Source organism: Salvia hispanica, chromosome 2, assembly GCF_029641045.1.
Source record: "Salvia hispanica isolate PSC_SH4W2 chromosome 2, Shi_PSC_v1, whole genome shotgun sequence".
In the NCBI taxonomy this organism is placed as follows: Eukaryota; Viridiplantae; Streptophyta; class Magnoliopsida; order Lamiales; family Lamiaceae; genus Salvia; species Salvia hispanica.
Genome location: NC_142693.1, coordinates 21,215,896 through 21,236,110, shown reverse-complemented (window position 1 = coordinate 21,236,110; position 20,215 = coordinate 21,215,896). Strand labels below are relative to the sequence as shown.

General features: G+C 36.4%; 3 protein-coding genes across 7 annotated transcripts; 2 read left to right on the top strand and 1 right to left on the bottom strand.

The window, feature by feature from the left end:
* The first annotated feature begins 206 nt into the window (after positions 1-206).
* LOC125189123 (B3 domain-containing protein At3g25182-like) lies at positions 207-848 on the top strand. The gene has a single exon (XM_048086346.1). It carries the CDS (start codon positions 207-209, stop codon positions 846-848), a length of 642 nt encoding a protein of 213 aa, XP_047942303.1.
* A 10,927-nt stretch (positions 849-11,775) lies between these two features.
* Positions 11,776-14,593, bottom strand: LOC125202128 (putative sulfate transporter 3.4). 5 transcript variants are annotated; one of them, XR_016135411.1, is made up of 8 exons: positions 14,457-14,593; positions 13,576-13,706; positions 13,392-13,499; positions 12,624-12,730; positions 12,445-12,510; positions 12,248-12,357; positions 12,033-12,170; positions 11,776-11,952 (listed from the first exon to the last, which is right to left on the bottom strand). XR_016135411.1 is itself a non-coding variant. In XM_048100470.2 (7 exons), the coding sequence occupies exons 2-6, from the start codon at positions 13,610-13,612 to the stop codon at positions 12,289-12,291; spliced, it is 387 nt and encodes a 128-aa protein (XP_047956427.1). In that variant the 5' UTR covers positions 13,613-13,706; positions 14,457-14,593; the 3' UTR covers positions 11,776-12,170; positions 12,248-12,288. The 5 variants fall into 5 exon arrangements, 1 of the variants encoding a protein (XP_047956427.1); XR_016135412.1 differs by having other exon boundaries at positions 11,776-11,994; positions 12,063-12,170; XR_016135413.1 differs by having other exon boundaries at positions 11,776-11,991; positions 12,063-12,170.
* A 3,842-nt stretch (positions 14,594-18,435) lies between these two features.
* On the top strand, positions 18,436-19,373 carry LOC125189109 (B3 domain-containing protein At1g05920-like). Its single transcript, XM_048086323.2, has one exon. It carries the CDS (start codon positions 18,436-18,438, stop codon positions 19,159-19,161), a length of 726 nt encoding a protein of 241 aa, XP_047942280.1. The 3' UTR covers positions 19,162-19,373.
* The last annotated feature ends 842 nt before the right edge of the window (positions 19,374-20,215 follow it).

Sequence of the window (20,215 nt, the reverse complement as noted above, 5' to 3'; positions counted from 1 at the left end):
GATAATCCATGGAAGTCGAAAAAAGTAGTACTAATATAGTATTTGAAAATGTACTAGCTTGTTTGGTCGTTGAATAAATTGTTCTTCATTTATTACATTATCATAAATATTTAGGAACTATGGTAAAAAAATACCACGTTCATTTAAACTATAAAACCCTTATCTAACTTCAACTTCCACAATTCAATCAAAAGAAACCAAAAACAATGGTTCTAACAGACATAACCCGAGCCGATTTTCAACCCGACGAGCTCGACCCGACGGCAGATCCTTTCGCCATGCTACTCGCCATGGTGGGACGAGAATCGGAGAGAATCGCCGCCGCGGAGATCTCCGAAGAATCCCTTCGCGGCGGCTCCTCCAGAAGAAAAACCCTCAGCCAGACTCTCCCTCCGGCTGAGGGTTTAACCAACATGATCCAAAATCTCTCTCTCCGGCGCGGCATTGCGCCGCCGCCGCCGCCGAGACTGGTGATACAGAAGCTGTTGTTCGCCACCGACTTGAGCCCCCAGCACAACCGGCTCTCGATACCGATCTCCCAAATCAACGACAATTTCCTCATGGAGGCGGAGAAGCATCGCCTCCGCGGCGAGAACAAGCGGTCGAACTACCTGGAGGTTAAGATCATGGCGTCGGAGACTTCGTGGGAAACGGTGAAGCTCTCCCGGTGGGATATGCGGAAGGGGAGAGGCCGGAAAACGTCGTCGATTTATGTCATTAATGGTAAGTGGAATGCTTTTGTGAAAAAGAATAATCTCACTGTGGGGATGGTTGTGCAGTTGTGGTTTTTCCGGCTTCGGGAGGAGCTGTGCTTCGCGGTCGTGCAGCTGCCCGATTCGCCCGCCTGAGTTTCTCGTCGTCGGGTTTCATGATTAGGGTTTCTGTGTTAAGAGTGAAATTTTTAATTCGTTCGAGTGTTTTCTTTTTTATTTTTTCCCTCAGTGGCTTTCATTGAATGACTAGCTTCTCTTATTTGATGTGTCGAGTGAAATTATAACACTCGTCGAGGGTTTTCTTTTCAGTTCTTTCCCTCGAGACTTTTATTGAGCCGACTAGGCTTGGTTATTATTCTCGTCTTATAGGATTGAATTTTGAGATTATTTTAGTCATAGCTGGGGTTAGCTATGATTAATTATCTCATTATTATCCATCTAGGATTGAGTTGTGTGATTGAATCTCATGAACCAAAAATACTACTCCCTCCATCCGGCATTAGGAGTCCCGGTTGAGTTGGGTGCGGGTTTTAAGAAATGTTTGAGTGTGTAATAATTAGAGTAGTGTGATAATGGAATGTGGGATCCATTTGTATTATTATTTGCTTTATTTTTTGGATGTGTTTTTACTTGTGCTTCTTGCTCTGTCTGAGATCCTTGATGTTCCACCTCAATCTCAGAGATGATCACCCTCTCACTTTCACTTCTTGTATCAACAACTGCCTTCTTCTTGAAAGGCATCTCATGCTCCCAGAAAATGACATCTCTGCTTATAACAATCTTTCCATTCTCAGGTTCAATGCACCATAGTCTATAGCCTTTCACACCTGACTGATAGCCTAACATAATACACTTAACTGCCCTTGCTTCCAACTTCCCTTGCCTGATATGTGCAAAAGCCTTGCAGCCAAAAACTCTTAAGTTCTCATAGCTGCTACTTCTTCCAAACCATTTATTATCTGGTATATCCCCATTCAAGCTGGAAGCAGGGCATTTATTCATCAATATCACAACAGTGGATGTTGCCTCTGCCCAAAATCTCTTCTCCAAGCCAGCAGATAGCAACATACACCTTGTTCTCTCTAGGATAGTACGGTTTGCTCTCTCTACCACACCATTCTGTTGTGGATTCAAGGGGACAGTCCGGTGACTTTTAATTCCTCTAGACTTGCAAAACTCATCAAACTCTTTTGACAAATATTCTAGCCCGTTGTCTGTCCTCAAACATCCTAGACTTGTGTCTTTCTCTACCTCCACCTCAATGCACCATTCTCTGAATTTACTAAAAGCTTCTGACTTCTCCTTAAGTATGTAGAGCCATATTTTTCTTGAGAAGTCATCAATAATGCTCATGTAGTATCTCCCCCCTCCAATAGATTTTTCTTGGGCAGGCCCCCATAGGTCACTATGTGCATAGTCAAGTGGTTTTGATGATGTGTGTATGGCCTTCGGGTAACTTGATTTCTTGGCCTTTCCTAACACACATTCTTCACATCTTGCTGAATCATCATCATCTGCTTCATCATAGAGTACAAGGCCCTTTTTAATCAGCTCTTTCACAGTTTCAAAAGCTGGGTGACCAAGCCTAGAATGCCATACCCTCAAATTCTCTTTAATGACGGCACAATCCACCTCTGAATTGGCCTTCAACACAGTGGCAGTCATGTAGTACAAACTACCTTTTCTTCTTGCTTTCATTAACAACTTTCCTGATTTACCAACTGTCATCACCCCATCCTCATACACAAACTTGCATCCTTTTCCCTCAAGAGAACCAAGTGATATTAAATTTCTTTTAACTTCTGGGAAGTATCTCACAGATTTGAGCAAGATGCTGCACCCACCCTCAACTCTTAACCTGATGGAGCCAACACCTTTTACTGAACATATCTGATTATTCCTCAACATGACTGATCCAGTAATCCCTGTCAAGTCTTCAAACCAAGAGAGATTGTAGCTCATACGGAAACTGCAACCAGAGTCCATAATCCAAGATCCATCCTCCTTATCCATAACATTTAAGGCTACTGGAGCCTCATCTTCCTCAACTTCCTCGGTTGAATTCACTGTCTTGCCACCAGTTTCTTGTTGCTTTCTTTTCCAGGCATAGCAATCCTTCTTCAAGTGCCCCGGCTTCTTGCACCAGTGGCAAGAACGAGTTTTCCTTTGATCATTTGAAACATTCTTGGAAGGCTCATTGAACTTCTTGAATGGCTTCTTTCCCTTGAACTTTTGTACATTCAAGCTCTCAGACATTGAGTTACCTGACCTACTCTCCATACTCTGCAGCTCTTTGGACATCAAAGCAGCCTGCACCTCAAGGAATGTCACGGTTTTCTCTCGGCCATACAAGATCGCATCACGAAGTTGGTCATAGCTTGATGGGAGGGCATTCAATAACAGAATAGCCTTATCCTCGTCACCAATCGACACGTCAATATTCTCCAGATCATCGACGGTTTTACTAAAATCCTCCAACTGTTCTAACACCCCATTTCCTTCCAAGAACTTTGAGTTTACCCATTATACCTGCAGCGGTGGTTTCTTTTGCCACCTCTCGTAAGACTTTATCCCCAAGACTGAGAACAATTGTGTTGAACGCCTTTGCCTCATTCTCTGCGCTTAGTTGAGCACTCTTCTCACTTGTGTCCGCAGCCTCGGTCTCCTTTCCCTTAGTCGTCAAAGCGGAAGCTAGACCTTGTTGAGTGAGCATCGCACGGATCTTCATCTTCCACAGTGCGAAATCATTCTTTCCCGTGAATTTCTCCGCCTCGAATCTTGATGCCATCTCCGTCGCAGATTCATCTCCTCAAGAACTCCTCTTGTCTTTCAAATCAATCGATTTCCCACCGGACGGCGCCACTTGTTAGAATTGGAGATCGATTGTGTTGTAATCGCAGAAAGAGAACGTAGAAACGAGGGTTGAAAAAAGGGATTTCTGATTGAATTGACTCATGAGTGAATGAGCTACCACAACCTAACCGAAAAGTAACAAACACTTATATACATTTCAAAAACTAACGGTAACTAAAGATCAACGGCCGAGATTAAATCTTCAAGGATCAGAGGCTGATCCAACGGCTACTGAAGCTCATCATCAAGTAATGATCTTCGACTCCTTTCTCCGTTGTGTTTGCAGCTTAATCCATCAACATATTCACATAACGGCCTTAGACTAGAGTGTTATTTTCTATCTATCCTACAGACAGATCAAGATAGATAATCTAAAATTTATTATGACGCATGAGGAGCCGTATAAGGTCAAAATCTCATGTACGGTTTAAACAACGAAAATAAATTTTAACCTAGCATAGAATAATTTATTCCGCAAACAAATGATGATAGTGTCCAAGTTTTCAGGAATAAAGTACTCCCTCCGTCTCAGATTTGTAGTAACATTTTGCCATAAAAGTCTGTCCCACATTTGGAGTAACATTTAGAATTTACCATATTTGCACATAAAATTTTACCCCATTATTCACTAAAATTACACCCAAATGTCATTATCTATACTAAAATAAATCAAAACAAAAATAAAAAATCAAAGAGTCAAAAAGGGACCCACCAACTCACTTAATTTATTATACACTCTATCATCTCACTTCATTTATTACACACTCCATCATCTCACTCCACCAACTCACTTCATTTATTACACACTCCACCTCTCACTTTATTAATTACACACTCCACTAATTTCTTAAAACTTGCGCCATAACTAAATGTTACTATAAATGTGGGACGGAGGGAGTACTTATTTGGAAAGTTTCGTTTTAACTCTTTTAGCCGACATAAGATGGATATTGTAATATCAATACGTCATTGTTAGATTATTGTGTCTTTTTTGACTTTTCCCGTCTCGTGGACAACAAGTCTTACATGACTGACATGCGCCAAGTAAGGAATCAAATGATAGAAGACTCTTGATTGGTAGATAGGGCATTTTTTAAGAAAGGATAGCAGATTGGGATTGAAGTGAACCCTAAACGATGCACTGCATTGTAGCTTGGTTTTTGTTAGATTTCACTACATTTTAGCTTTATGATTGGTTAGATTGCAACATTGCATGAACAGACTTAAATGTGGAGTATATGGGTTGGTTAGTTAGGTATTGATATATTTCCTGGTTTCCTCAGTAATTATCCACTTTGAATTTAACACATGTTTTAAGAAATATAAATGAAAACGGTTTTAAAAAGTTAGTGGACTAAGAGTCCCACCTTTATACATTACTTTTGTAAGAAAATGTAACTGGAATGAATAAGTGGAATATAAGACCTAATTACCATTTATAGTAAAAAATAAAAGTGGATAATTAATGGAGTTGGACGAAAATGGCAAAAGTGGACCATTAATGAGGGAGCAGAGAATAGTAATCAATGGAATATAAGTTATTGAACGAGAGTGTTATAATCGATGATCAACAATAAAAGAAAAAGTCGCAGATTGACCCCTTCCAAACATAAGTAATATAGTAAGTAGTACCTTGAGATCGAGAAAGACCAACAATAATATCATCTTTTAGATAATTACAGCTAGGTATGATTTTGATTAATTGGAAAACCAGCACTACGTTATACTCCCTCCGTCTCATTAAAGATGACCCATTTTTTCTTTTAGTTTATCCCAAACAAGATGATCCATCACTAAAAATGGAGACATCTTTTATCTCTAGTTCATTTCTTCTCTCTTACTTTATTCTCTCCACTTAACACACGAAATAAAATCGTATAAAATCCCGTGCCGCCCAAGTGACATAGTATCGAATACATGCGTTCACGGGCCGGGGGGGGGGGGAGGAACCGGTCGATAACAAAAATAATACTAGTTGTAAGTATATTTGATTATTGAATTCTTTTAGGCTAAAATGTGATTAAAAAGATTGAATTAATATATAATCTGATTACTATATTAAATTTCAAATAAATATTTTATCCACACAAAAAACTTTAGCATAAAACAATAAAATTTGAAAAATAGATTTCCAAAAAAAATGGAGGGCCCATTAAAACTCAAAAAAGTTAACTAACACTGCATAATAACACACAAATATTGTTAATTTTCATCAAAGGTGTTAATCATGTTCGTGTAGGGATTTATAAATAGATTAACAGTCTACAATTCGTAGTTCAGTACTCCCCCAATCCCGGCTAAAATGACATATTTCTTAGTCAATATGGATTTTATGAGTTTTTGGTTAATGTGGTTAATTGAATAGAGAAATAGTTGGTGTAATTATTAAATGAAGAGAGAAAGAGAGTTTGAATATTTAAATGGAGAAAAAAAAGTGGTTAATTGGGTGTATTAATTGGAGAGAGAAAGTTACCAAAAATAAAAATATGTCTCTTAATTGGGACAAACTAAAAAGGAAAGTATGTTATCTTAATTGAGTGAGTACTAAAGAAAGCATCACTTTTAAAGACTTATCAAATATATATGGACGTGATTGATTTAGATAAAGCTTTTCTTTTAAAGATTTATCAAATATATATATATATATATATATATATATATATATGTACTCTATCTGTCCCATAGATATGTTAAGGTTGATACGAGTTTTAAGTAATTGGTAAAGTAAAATAGAAGGAGAAAAATTAATTGAATTTATATAGTGGATGTTGGGCCCATAAATGATTAAAGTAAAAGAGAAGAAGAAAAAGAATGTCATAAATGGATTTGAACTATTTCTATGAGATGAAAAAAAAAAGAAATATAATCTATTTCTATGGAACGGAGGGAGTAGTTTATTTAATCATCTCATGCTATTATTTTAATTTAATCAGAATTAGTCAAACAAATTAATTTGGGGCATTTGAGTGCCAATAATGAAATTTTTTGCAATGATAAAACAGGCCAAAGCAATTTGGCCCAAATAAAAGATCACTTGTGTTAGACGTGTACGTACAATTTAGGTAAGCCCAAATATATATTGGGCTTGTTAAAGGAGTTATATATGTTGCAATTAACAATTTAGGAAGCAAATGTTAAATTGGCACAATATGCTAAGATGATATTTGATTTTAGAATATATATACAATGGTGGATCCACCCACTACAAATTATATAAATTTGTTTTTAGAGCATTTAAATTCGATTATTAGATCTGTAAACTTATACTCCCAATTCATGATGTAAACATATGTAGATATTTCAAGATATCCTTACTAGCACAATAGGCGCATAAGGAAGACAACTTTATGTTGTTTAGTGACATTATTGCAAAAGTTAGTACTCGATTTTAAATATTGGTTAAATTAAGTGAAATATTTTGTGAAAAATGATGAAAATTCGTTCCAAAATTTGGTGTCCTTGATATTCACTTATTTTGTCCTTGCAATCTTAATTTGTTGATATTTCAACCTAACGAGCTCGAAACGAAGGCTGATGCCTTTGATGTTATACTCGGTGTGGCGGAGCGAGCAAGAGAGAAACCCACCAGCGGCACAAGAGTAAGAGGAAGCTAAGATAGATGCGCCACCCTCGAAGTCATATCTCAAAGGCTATAGTTAGTTATTATTTTTCCAAAACAAGTGAAAAAAATGAAAAGCACATATGGATTATAAATTATTCATACTACAAAACAGTAGTTTTAGGTGGATTAAATGGGCCAATCCCACATTTGTTAGTGGGGAAATTTTCAATTTTAGCCCAGAGGCCCTATAAATGAGCCAAGGAGTTAGACAGTTAGTAGTATTTAATCTCATACTAATCCATTATTCTAACGGTTAATGTACTACTCCCCCGTTCCATGTTAACACACTATTTTAAACTTCATGCCAAAAAGAAATGCTTCTATTAACAAGGAACAGAGGGAATACTAGGCAGTGAGGATTGGCCGAGTATGTTAACTGGGCTCCAATTGGGCCTCTTTACAAACTCAGGACCGGCCCAGACCTAGCAAATTCTGATATACGTCCTATATACTTCATTCTTAATACTTTGAATAGATCTATTTTATCCATATACATATTATTATTTATATTATTATTTGTTAGTTTATTTGTTATAAGACAAATTAAGTTAATCAATCTAAATCAAAACTTATTTAAAATTTGATTTCCATAATTATAATGATTAATTATTAACTAATTTTCTCTTTAAAAATAGTATATTCTAGAATTAAGCCTTAGAAGGCAGCCTTCGGTATATATGTATAGTATGGAGATTGGATATTATTTTCATACATATCCATATGTTTTCTAGTAATTTAATAGTAAAGTGCATGATTATTTTATATTTGTATATTTTCAAAATACTCATAGATTTTATTAATGATATTATGCAAACAGTAAAAGTAATCTATTAATTTTATTTCTCAACCTGAATCCAAACTTATACTCCATAATTATAGTAACAAATTGTTAATTGTTAAATAGTTCATTGATTTGATTTGCATTTGAATTCCATAATTATAGTAATAAATTTGAATTCCATGATTACATTTCATTTGCATGATTGTAGATTTTTATCATTAAATGATTTGCATAATTATGGATATTAGTTGTTAATTGATTTATCTTAATTAAATAAGAGTAACATTTATGTGTGTATATATTACATGCGTGTGGTGTGAATACACATTTTTGTAAAGTTTGGATATAAAATTATATTATATGTCATTCCTTTTACTTTTACATATAGTGCCAATTTCTTTTGGTTAAGGAAAAAAAATGACTTTGGCCCGGCCCAGCACAGCTCGGCCCGGGCCTGGGCTGGGCTCATCCTGTATACCAAAACCCGGCCCCGGCCCGGTCCGCCACAGACATGGGCCTGGGCCGGGCTGGGCTTAAATATTACCGGGCCTCACCGGGCCTGGGCCGGGCTGTGCCGGCCTAGCCCACTTGACAGCTTTACCCACAGTCAGTTTTTCGTCTGTCTAGTCATTTTAGGAAAGTTGTTCACTAGGTCTGGTAAATTTCGTCGTTGAAGTGTTACTATGTTTAAATCTATGTTTTCATCATGCCTATTTTCATTATGTTTTCCTTTTCCTAGGTCTAGCTGTTAGAATAGAACATTTGCACTTCCCGAGTCTAGTAGTTAAGTTCTCAACCCAAGTTTGAGTGGCAGCAGCCAAACCAGACCAAAGTCCTCTTAACTCTCACTCGTGTCCTATCTGTCTCTGTGGCTTCGACCCTTACTTCTCTATGCTAGTTACAGTGTAGTGGGTTGATGTATTATTTTCTTTGACAGCAGGCTGAAGGTGAGTCCAACGACTGTAATCTTCCTGATTATCGAGTTCCTAGATCTTGCAGTCTAGTAAATTCCCTTGACCTGAGGATTATGAATTAATTGATATGTACTGTGCTCTCAGCCCGACCTCTCATATATTAATAAGAAAATTAATATTTGTGTTTTTTTACGTTATGATCATCTAATAATTTTTCTTGAAAGCAAAAAAGGATAAAATTACAATAATTAAGTCCATGTAATTCTTAGGACAGCACATTAGTTACATCCCGAATTTAAACAAAAAAGTGTTACTTACCAATCATCAAAAGATATAAGTGAAATGCATGTATCAGATATTAACATTAATGCAATTAATCAATGCAAGTAATCTTATGACGGCTAAAGCTAATATTGGAGTCTATTATATTGTAAATTTCCAACTAATTTAATCATGAAAACTAGGACAAATCTTCATTAAGAAACTATTTTGCGAAATTGAGGACTTGTGACACGATGGTATGTTAAAACTAAATTTCAGAGTCATTAGTATATAGATGTCCAAAACCCGGGGCTGACCCGAACAATTTACTAAATTTAAAAGATCGGGGCTGTAAATTTTAATCTCGATAAAATCCAACTTGATCAAAACTTACATACACAATTGACCCTCAAGCCAAGCGTGAATATTGTGAATGAGTTCTTGATGGAGTAGGTTTTCCGACTCCTATTTTTCCTCAAGTTTGAGCGCTCCGTCACCATTTTTCTTTCTTCGTGTAAATGCTATTTTCGCAGAGATTAATTATGAAGTTCACTCTATAATTATATATATACATAGTGTAGATAATAGAATTCCAATTCGTTTAAAACTTATAATTGGTCCTGAATCTAAGCATGGAGAATGTGAAAGAGTTCGCGATCGACCAAACAAATTATTATACAAAAATGAAGAGTTTTGCCTATTAGAAATGTGTCACTCACCCCTTTAAAGGCCTCATAAGAGAGAGGGTTATCCACACTTATATAGATTAGATTGGATCATCACCAAGTCGATGTGGGACATAATTGAGAGAATTTAACACGCCCCCTCACGTGTGGGCCGGAAAGGACATCAGTCTTCCATCACGTGGGTAGGCAATGCAAGAGATAAGAGAGAACCATCATCGATGTGGGCCGGAAAGGATATCGGCCTTCCACTCGTGAGGTAGATAAGAAATAAAGAGAAATCCATCATCGACTTGGGCCCGCTCTGATACCATATTAGAAATGGGCATTGTCGCCAGAAATGTTAGCTTGGCGCAGACAAGATCAGCGTCTAGCGGCCTGGCTTTTATCATCACTCTCAGAAGGAGCTCTGATACCATATTAAAAATGGGCCACTCACCCCTTAAAAGGCCTCATAAGGGAGAGGGTTATCCACACTTATATAGATTAGATTGGATCATCACCAAGTCGACGTGGGACAAAATTGAAAGAATTTAACATTGCTTATGCAAATAAAAGGGGAAAGAAGCATAATTGTCAGTATCGAAATAACGCTTAATTAATTAAATAAAATGTAAGAATAGTAGCTTCAAAACTAATGTGAAATGACTTCAAATATGATTATTCTATGTTCATGAACTATCCTTATTAATAATAAAATTTATTAGGAATAGAAAATACAAAATTCATTATTGAGAAACCTTTTTGTACTTTTAGTACTCTAGATATTCTATATCTTTAAATGCTGCATAATTAATTACCTCCAGCCCCCAACAATTTTATCGTCCATGTATATATATTGCTTACAAATTAGGATAATCTAGTAGGATTAGTGAAAGTGGTCGTGGAATTGATCTTAGAAACTTTTTATTCTAGCTACTCTTTCTTAAGAAGGAGATAGTTGTAATTAACATCATGAAAATTTTGGTATCTGAAAAATTGAAGCTTTGAAAGTGAAGAGTCAAAATCAAAATTGTGGTATTATTGATATTAAATTAAATTAAATTAGAGGCGAGTTAAAACAATTGTAGAAAAAATATATTAAGAATCATGCAATCAAAAGGTAATGTATTAATATTTGAGGATAGTTGCACTTGGGGGAATCAATGTGATATTTTCTTGATGGGGATGTTCCTCAATATATTGGTACTAAATGTGCAGTCAAAATGCTAGAGAAGTTAGAATAAAGCCCGTTTCATTATTTCTCACAATTAACCGTGACATATACTTACCCAACTTGGATACTACTATTATGTGGATTTGGGTCATTGGGTGGTAGGTAGAAGGGCATATTATGCCATATTGCCTCATATTTTATGATATCACCTCATTTTTATTTTTAGCTTAGCTATTCGATAAGATTAGATTAAGTAAATAACTCTACTAAAGAAATAGTGATATTTGCATTTTAAGAGATGCATATATTACAATGGAATGCTCCAAACACTACAAAAAAAAGCTGCGTTTACCGAGCACCGAAGTGCTCGGAATATTCCTCAAGTGCTAGGAAAAATGATGTTTTCCGAGCAAAAATGGTGCTAGCCATTTGCTTCCTCGGAATTATTTCCGAGCAATTTTTCCGAGCACTTTCTGGGTGCTAGGAAAGATTGGTCAACTCTTGCATTTCACCTCCCTACTACTTCCTAGCACCTGCCTGTGCTCGGAATTCACCTACCTACTCTTTCCTAACACCTGTGTGAGCTCAGAATTCACCTATACGTTTTTCAAGAATGCTAGCACAATTTGGCGCTAGGAAGGTTCTAATAGTCTTATATTCCGAGCACTTATGTGCTCGGAATTCTTCGAATTTTTCATATTATTTATAATATTTTTATTTATTTCTTATTATTATTATTATTATTATTTCATTTTAAATTCTTATCCAATGAGATTAAACTAAAAATAGAAATGAAATAATCAAATTAAAATAACATTAAACTCAAGATGCACTAAACTGTTTTACAGGCAATTGAGTTCAAAATGCTTTAAATCAAAATCTAGTGATGATGATCAAGTTTGAAGACTTTCCAAAGCTTGTACGCTGCGTGGTAGTCAATTAGGCCAACCACAACAGTGATGATGATGGCTGCCAAGATGAGACTGGGAGTGTAAGAGAACAACAGCACTGCTGCAGCAATTACTATGTCAAGGAGAGTAGAAGTATACCTGAAGATGAGGAAATCAAGAAATATATACCAGTGGTAACGTAGCAAGACGAGCAAGAGCCAGCCATGTTCATCAGGCCATCGTTTCTACAGATTAGTTTTTCAGACTAGCAAATGTCCTTCCAACTGCAATCCCTTCCTACAGATTCACAAATGTAAAATGTTACTATTTGATTTGCAACTCAGATTTTTGTGCACTAATCTTTGAGAACTTACTGTGAGAGAAAGTATTCAGGTTATGATTCCAGTTTTGATTGCTAAAGCAGATGAGGGACATTGAAATACAACATGTTCGAAGAAACAAGAGCTTTAGGTTTTCTCATGCTCTGCATTCACCATCGAAATTCAGTCAGTCACAAACGAGTCAGGAAAAACCAAGCAACCAACCATGTAAGATGATCACAACCACTTACAATTTGCCTTGTTATCAGCAACAGCGCTAAAAAACCGATTCTCATCACAACTGTTTGCCAAGACCACTGCAAGCAAAAAATAGCTTCTCATTTAGTCAATCCATCATTTTAGCAACGCTGATTACATCAAAGATATGATAATCATCTAAGAAAAGGCCATGTTTAGATAGAGATTCTACCTCATCTATTTGATGGAAGGCAAAGGACAACACGGGAACCAGTTGCATTTTGGTAGTGAAATGGCCTATCCCAAGTAGCCCTTTCAACTGCTGCAGCAAGAAAATCACTGCATTTTGACACAAAAACAATTTACAGCAATAGTAAAAATAATTACTAGTAAAGCTATAACCAAATGCAACTGTATGCAAATAAGGGAGAGTGAAGATGAAGTTTCTACTTCAAGGGCGACTTATTAGCCACAAATATTTTATTCTGGACATTCTGAAGCTAGAAGCCTCTCCTTACTTCCAACAGTTTGTGGTATAATTATGTTTGCGCGACTAGACTTGCAATAAGATGGTTAGATGGATGTTTATTACTCCCTCCGTCCCGCTTAAGATGACACGTTTTCCTTTTTAGTTTGTCCCAACTAAGATGACACATTTCCTTTTTTGGTAACCTTCTCTCTCCAATTAATACACTCAACCACTTTTTCTCACTCCTATTAAAATATTCATCTTTCTTTATCTCTCTACTTTAATACTTACACACACCTTTTCTCTCTCCAATTAAACACTTTAACCAATAATTCCTAAAATCCCGTGCCGGCTAAGCAATGTGTCATCTTAGCCGGGACGGAGGGAGTACATGCTATCAGGCTTTATCATGAAATCTCATCACCTATACATTAGGCATAGCAAAACAATCAAAATCATAATCCTTAGGCGTAGTCTCACTTGTCAATTAGCATAACTTTTATCAGAATCAAAGAATGAAGAGGTGTGTACCCTGAGGCGTCTCTTTGAAGGCGATCAGCGCCCCAAGCAAGCAACTCTCGTATGCAATCAAGAGAACCACTTCTTGCAGCCAAATGAAGAGGACTACTTCCAGGGAAGCTGTGCAACAAATAATGCTAGAAATCAGAGAAAGTAGTCATATCATCAAAGGGAAGACCGAGAAAAGATATATTACCCGTATCCACAAGTTGAAGCGCAAACAAGAGCTCCATTTTGCAACAATATGTGAACACATTCAGGGCACCTCTGGCGTGCAGTGGTGTCGCTCCTTTGTGGTCTCTAACATTCACAAAATGAGAGTATCCCCTGCAGTAGTACTTGTGTTCAATTTCAAGACTAGTCAAATAAGTTTACTAGTATCAAACATCACAAAATTTCTTGCAAATGTGGTCTAATATTCCTTGCAAATGTCTGATGAGCAGGGGTGTTGGCCAATCTATGACTTCTCTTCTTTTTTTCTTCAACAAAATTTCATTTCCCTTATATTCACATTTATGAAGCATAAACAGCCCCAGATACAAGCATACATAAAATTAACCATCAGGATGACACAACATCACCAAGATAAAGCATAAATTTGGCATAATTAACAACCAATTTCAATCCGAGAACCTGCAGAGGTTAAACTCAACATAGAACTGTTTCCTTTTTTCTTTTTCTCTCACTTTCTTGCTCTATTCCTCAACTCACATTTAGAAAAGGAACTTTCACCATACAACATCAAATTCTCAAGTTAAAGGGTTAATGAAAAGAAAAACAAGCATTGATCAGTTTGAGTTTGAGTTCAATATTCAAAATCACATCCTACTCCCTCTCTGATTCTCATATGTTCCTGACTGACTATATGGAATCAGAGATACAAAAAATCATGATGACAGTGTAGAAAGGAGCATATGATTAGTTATAATCAGAGGAAATGATATCAGAAAATAAAAATCCAACACATGTTCAATTGGCATATAAACATAATAAACGGATCGAATTAAACTAAAATCAGATCATGTTCACTAACCCTAGCTAAACCAAATCAAACAGACACGCGGGATATTCACTAACCTGCAGGTGTGAGAAATGGAAGAAGTGTGCGCCGATGATTGGAGGTGTCTCGGAGAGAGATCGGAAATATGTGCTAGGTAAATGCGCGATTTTTTGTAGTGAAATTTAACAGGTCATTTTGACTGAGAAGTAGGTTGTATACATATGTATAAAATTGTATATAGGAATTTATTGGCTAAAAGCCCCGTCAAATACTTATAAATCAATTTTACTACTCCTTCCGTTCCGGCTAAGATGACACATTCCTTAGCCGACACAAGATTTTAGGAGTTATTGGTTACACTGTTTAATTGGAGAGAGAATCGGTGAGTGTAAATATTAAAATAGAGAGAGAAAGAAAGATGAATATTTTAATAGGAGTGAGAAAAAGTTGTTGGATGTATTAATTGGAGAGAGAAAGTTTCCAAAATAGGAAATGTGTCATCTTAGTTGAGACAAACTAAAAAGGAAAACGTGTCATCTTAAATGGGACGGAGGGAGTAATATTTATTTATATAAATATAGGGATGTATTCAGGTCAGAACGCTAAATATTGTCATAACGTCAAACCATATACATTTTATACACATATAATATACCACCCCCATATGTAATAATGTACCACTCCAAAATAATGTACATCCCCATATAATGTACATTATATGGGGGTGGTACATTATTATATATGGGGTGGTACATTATATGTGCATAAAATGTACATGATTTGACATTCTGACTGTAATACTGTTCTGACCGTAACAAACCCCTATAAACATAATTATAATCCAATAAATTCTTAGTTTTAGGCCATGGAAATTATAGGCTAATTGCCCCTCCTCAAATACTTAGGAATGAATTTTACTAGTATCTATCTTCTACAAATATTATTAAAATCTGATAAATTCATAGTTTTCGGTTCATGGAATTCAATAATTTAAAATGATAATATTAAAATTATAATCCTACAACTATTTGTTAAAATATATAGGTTTGGTAGAATATGATCATTACATAGAGATAACACATTTGTACTAATCGTTCACGAAAGCGTGTAACATAATTCATCAAGATAGTTAGATAGATAACACGGCCTCGACGTCATTTTTTGTCCTTTCTGATTCTATATTTTATTCTTTGGCACAAATTTCGAAGACAAAATATCCAAACTACATAGATTCGGAATTTAAAGAATTAACGGTTGGATCATCAGCAAGATCGCACGTGACTGACTTCCCAAATATCCATCTTTCCCTGCCTCCCTTTTTATTTTTGTCAACAATCCATATTATATTGCCTTTTTATTTTTAAAAAGAGGTCTTTTTCATTAAATTCTTAAACTCTCCAGTCAAATTATCAAATAGCGAAATGGCGTATTACATTAGAAAATAAAATACTTATTATTGCATACACTTCCCAACCGCCGCCCAACCTCGCTACGTTATGTTGGTTGTAAACAATATATGTATATTTACCTTTTAACCTTTTAAATGGTCCTTGCCTATAAACTTTTTACTATTTTTAACTATTGATTTATACTAATTTTACAATCAATTAAAATTTAAGTGATGACATATTTTAATGAGTTACTTATATCGCACCATCGAACATTAATTAGCCAAAAATGTTTAAATCATTTTATTTGTTGTATTCTCTTCTATCTCGTTTCTCATATTTTGTTTTCTCCATTCTATTTCATTTCTTTTCAGTGAATAAAATTATTCATTTTAGATAATACGATGACATTAAACTGTCTAAAATGTAAACATTGTTTTCGTTTACATCTTGTAAGGTCTAAGTACACCGAGCTATTACAAATAATACAACAATTCACAGAGATCTAGCTACCAAACTCCTAGATCTTGATCCTTCAATCTTCTAGCACTCCTGAAACCAATGTTTTAAAAACCGGATCGGACCGGCCAGTTCGACCGATCGGACCGCGAACCGGTAGGCAGTCCGGTCCGGTTCACTCCTTTAAACCACCAATGCATTGAACCGCTATGAACCAACAGAACCGGCCGGCCGGACCGGTTGGACCGTGAACCGGAAACCGGTTTAATATTGTTTTGTTTAAAATTTTTTAAAATTTGTTGTTGGTAGGGAGTTGAACTCATGACCTCTCTTCTAGATAAGAAGACCTCTACCACTCCACCACATGAGCTCATTGAACAATTTGAACATCAAATATTTTTATACATTAACCTTTAAATTTTTATCTACAAAAACTAATAATTCATTTTAATTTTGTATTCTTTAATATAATTGTTAATTATAATATAAATAATTATCATCCTCTATATTTTAATGATGCTCTACTTACCATCTATATTATTATTAGTACCATATAAGATTCATTATTTACTATAAATAAATTTTTTATATTACATACTTAATTTATATACCCTAGCTATTGACATCAATGAATATTTTATCTAAACTTAATACCTAATTCGTATTTAATTATAATATTATTTTACGAAATAAATTTTCTTAAATTAATAAACATCATCTATTTTAATACATAAAAATATTAAATTTCTTAATAATATTTAATATATGTGTTTATTATATATTCAGGTTCGACCAATGGTTCGACCAGTGAACCGGTTGAACCAGTGAACCAGTAACGACGCCGGTTCGCCGGCCGGTCCGATTTTTAAAACATTGCCTGAAACACTTAACACACCGATTAAATGCGTTCGCCGCAACAAGAAGTAAACAAAGCAATTAATCCAGAAAGTAAGAAACCACAAGAATCTCAGATCAAATAATAGGCTCAAGTTGCACCAGGTACAACTGCACAGGCCACTAATATCTGACCCTCAATCCCTTGTTCACCAATTGATTTGCCCTCAAGAGAAACCGCGGCAAATCAAGATCTGCTTCACTGTATCCACACAAGCCCTAGACCACACAATCCCACAGACTGTAGTCAAGATCAAGAGCCTTAGAACCAGCAAATCACCACAGGAAACCCTTCTCAGAAACTCAAGAAAACTTAACCACATTCGGTCAAATCCCTTAGACCAGAAAACCAGAAGTTTCCTAACTCACAATCATGCACCCTCACTCTTGTTTACACACACAGAAACCAGAGGGGGATCAACAATCTCTCAGGAACAGAAAGATCTACAGAGGATAGGAGAAAACCCTAACTTCACAGAGTGTCAAAATCAGAAGTGAAGAGGAAACAGTGAGAAAAATGAGTATATAAAAGACTCAGCTCTCACACCCCACAAGAGAGTGACACGTATAGGGTTTATTAGTGAAGTGGGCTAAGGCCTTATTCTACAGCAGGTTGTAATCTCTCGGGCTGGTTACAAGAGAAGCAGACCAGCCCAATTTAATAGGCCCACAATACTACACATCTCATATCATCACGTAAATAAGTTATCAATATATATGTCAATAACGTAGTTGCAAGCATCAGAATTAAAAATAATTTACAAAATATTTCAAAGTTAGTATACAAAATCAGTATTTGGCGAAAGAGTTGAATTGCAAATTATCCTTTATTATATAAACACCTGAAACTATGTAAAGGGTAGGTAGATAGATTTATTTGCCATACAAAATAATTCAAGAATCTAGATACATGTGACGTGCGAAAAAAAAAATCCTCCCTAAGCATTCTAACGACAAGTACGACGTCGCTTTGTCCCAGAAAAACATACATTACTCCTGCAAGAGTTTTTTTATTTTTTAATATTTTAAGGATCGTGCAAATGGAAGATTCCTCAGAAAGTACTGTAGTCATCGTTGAAAGTCAAACCAATTTACTCTCTCAATTGAAATTGCTAAAATGCATCAAATAAATAAATAAATTAAAACCAATAAAATATGTGAGTAAGACAAACAGATTTTAAAAATTAATTCGAAAATAGAAAAAAAGGCATCCTTACCTTATAAAAACTCCCCATAGCACGAGCATTTTTATTCACACCCCACACCTTCCCCTCCCACCGATTCGGATCCAATCCGGATCCGAACCCGAGATCCGATGGATCCAACAGACTTATCCCTCTCCGATTTTCAATCCCACGAGCTCCGCCGCATCACCGATCCTGGCGCCATTCTACTCACCGTAGTGGCGCGGGCAACGGAAATCGCCGTTGCAAACGAACCCGCCCGCGGCAGCAGCGGGTGGAGGAGAAGGACGATCCGACCGTTTTCCATCCGCCGCCGAATCGCACCGCCGGAGCCCGTTCGCGGCGCCAACCCGGCGAAGAGGAGAAAGCTCCTCGGCCGGGGTCTTTCTCCGGCCGAGGGCTTAACCAGCATGATCCGGCAGCTTTCTCGGCGGCGCGACGTTTCCCCGCCGCCGCTGCCGAAGCTTGTGATACAGAAGCCGCTGTGCCGCACAGACGTGAGCTCCCATCACAACCGGCTGTCCATCCCGATCTCCCAAACCGACGACGGTTTTCTCACTGAGGCGGAGAAGCAGCGCCTCCGCAGCGGGAACAAGCGGTCGAACCACATGAATGTTAAGATCATGGCTGCGGCAGCGGCAGGGGAGCTGTCGACGGAGACCGTGAAGCTCTCCCGGTGGGATATGCGGAAGGGGGAAGGCAGGAAGACGTCGTCGATTTACGCCATCAATGGTAAGTGGAATGCTTTTGTTAAAAAATATAATCTCACAGAGGGGATGGTTGTGCAGCTGTGGTTTTTCCGGCTTCGGGAGGAGCTGTGCTTCGCGCTCGTGCAGCTGCCCGATTCGTCTGCCTGAGGTTCTGCGTCGTTGGAGTTTAGAATTAGGTTTTTTGTAATTTTTTTTTTAATGTTAGAGCGAAACTATATCTCGTTTGAGGGTTTTCTTTTTTATTTAAACCCTCTGAAGGTTTAGGTGATTCTCTTCTTTGATATTTTTTTTGTCGAGTGAAAGTATCACTCAGGTGAGGGTTTTCTTTTCGGTTCTTTTCCCCTCGTGATCTTTATTGAACCGGCTAGATTAGGTTTTTCTTCTCTTTTTTAATAATACCAATTGATGTAATGTAATTCAATGTGTGTATCACATTTATATGAAAACATTATGTATCTGGGTATATGTTCGTGTATGATTTTACCATCAATTATATGTCAATTCAAGTCTATACAACCAATTTTAAATATGGTAAAAGGACACATGATTTTTTTCGTAATGAATTCAATGACTATGTTGTAATTATGTCCAAAACGATATGGTATTGGTCTGAAGAAGCATGTCTGAATGTCATCATAATCAAAGTCAATGATAAAAACAAAACTTGAATTGACGTATAGTTGGTTTGTTTTAATTAAGGCTATTAGCTCGTATTGTTTTAGCGCAAATTATACATAGTCAACAAAATGCCATTGTAAACGATGACTTTGCTGCTGAGTGCTAACACTTTATTACAATCATCTTATAATTTTTTCTTTCAGATAAAAAGGTTAAAGGTTGCTAATTATGTCCATGGAATCACAAGATAGAACATTAGTTACTTCCCAAAAATAAACAAAAAGTGTTTTCACAAACATTAAAGAAATTGTTCCTTTTATGGGATAAATAAATGCAACTATATTATGGCGGTTAAAGCTAACCGAATCTAATTATTCAAATAATTTATTCCTAAATCTTAGCTAATTTGTAGCACACTCAATATCTTAGCTGGACTAAGGATTCCTGATCATTTGCTTCTTCATCAGAATTGAATGCCTCTTTCTCTATTTAGTAGTAGTGATTTATTAGGTTTAGAGCATACGCAACGGTGATAACATATCCCGTCCCTCGGTCCCTGCAAGGGAAATAAGGGACGGGCAAA

Excerpts from the sequence above, each read along its gene's own strand:
- LOC125189123 (XM_048086346.1), top strand. The coding sequence starts at position 207 with ATGGTTCTAACAGACATAACCCGAGCCGATTTTCAACCCGACGAGCTC.
- LOC125189109 (XM_048086323.2), top strand. The coding sequence starts at position 18,436 with ATGGATCCAACAGACTTATCCCTCTCCGATTTTCAATCCCACGAGCTC.
- LOC125202128 (XM_048100470.2), bottom strand. The coding sequence starts at position 13,612 with ATGGAGCTCTTGTTTGCGCTTCAACTTGTGGATACGG. Across the intron at positions 12,731-13,391 it reads CTTCAAAGAGACGCCTCAGG|TGATTTTCTTGCTGCAGCAG; the intron begins GTACACACCTCT and ends GTCAAAATGCAG. Across the intron at positions 12,511-12,623 it reads CCTTCCATCAAATAGATGAG|TGGTCTTGGCAAACAGTTGT; the intron begins GTAGAATCTCTA and ends TTTTGCTTGCAG.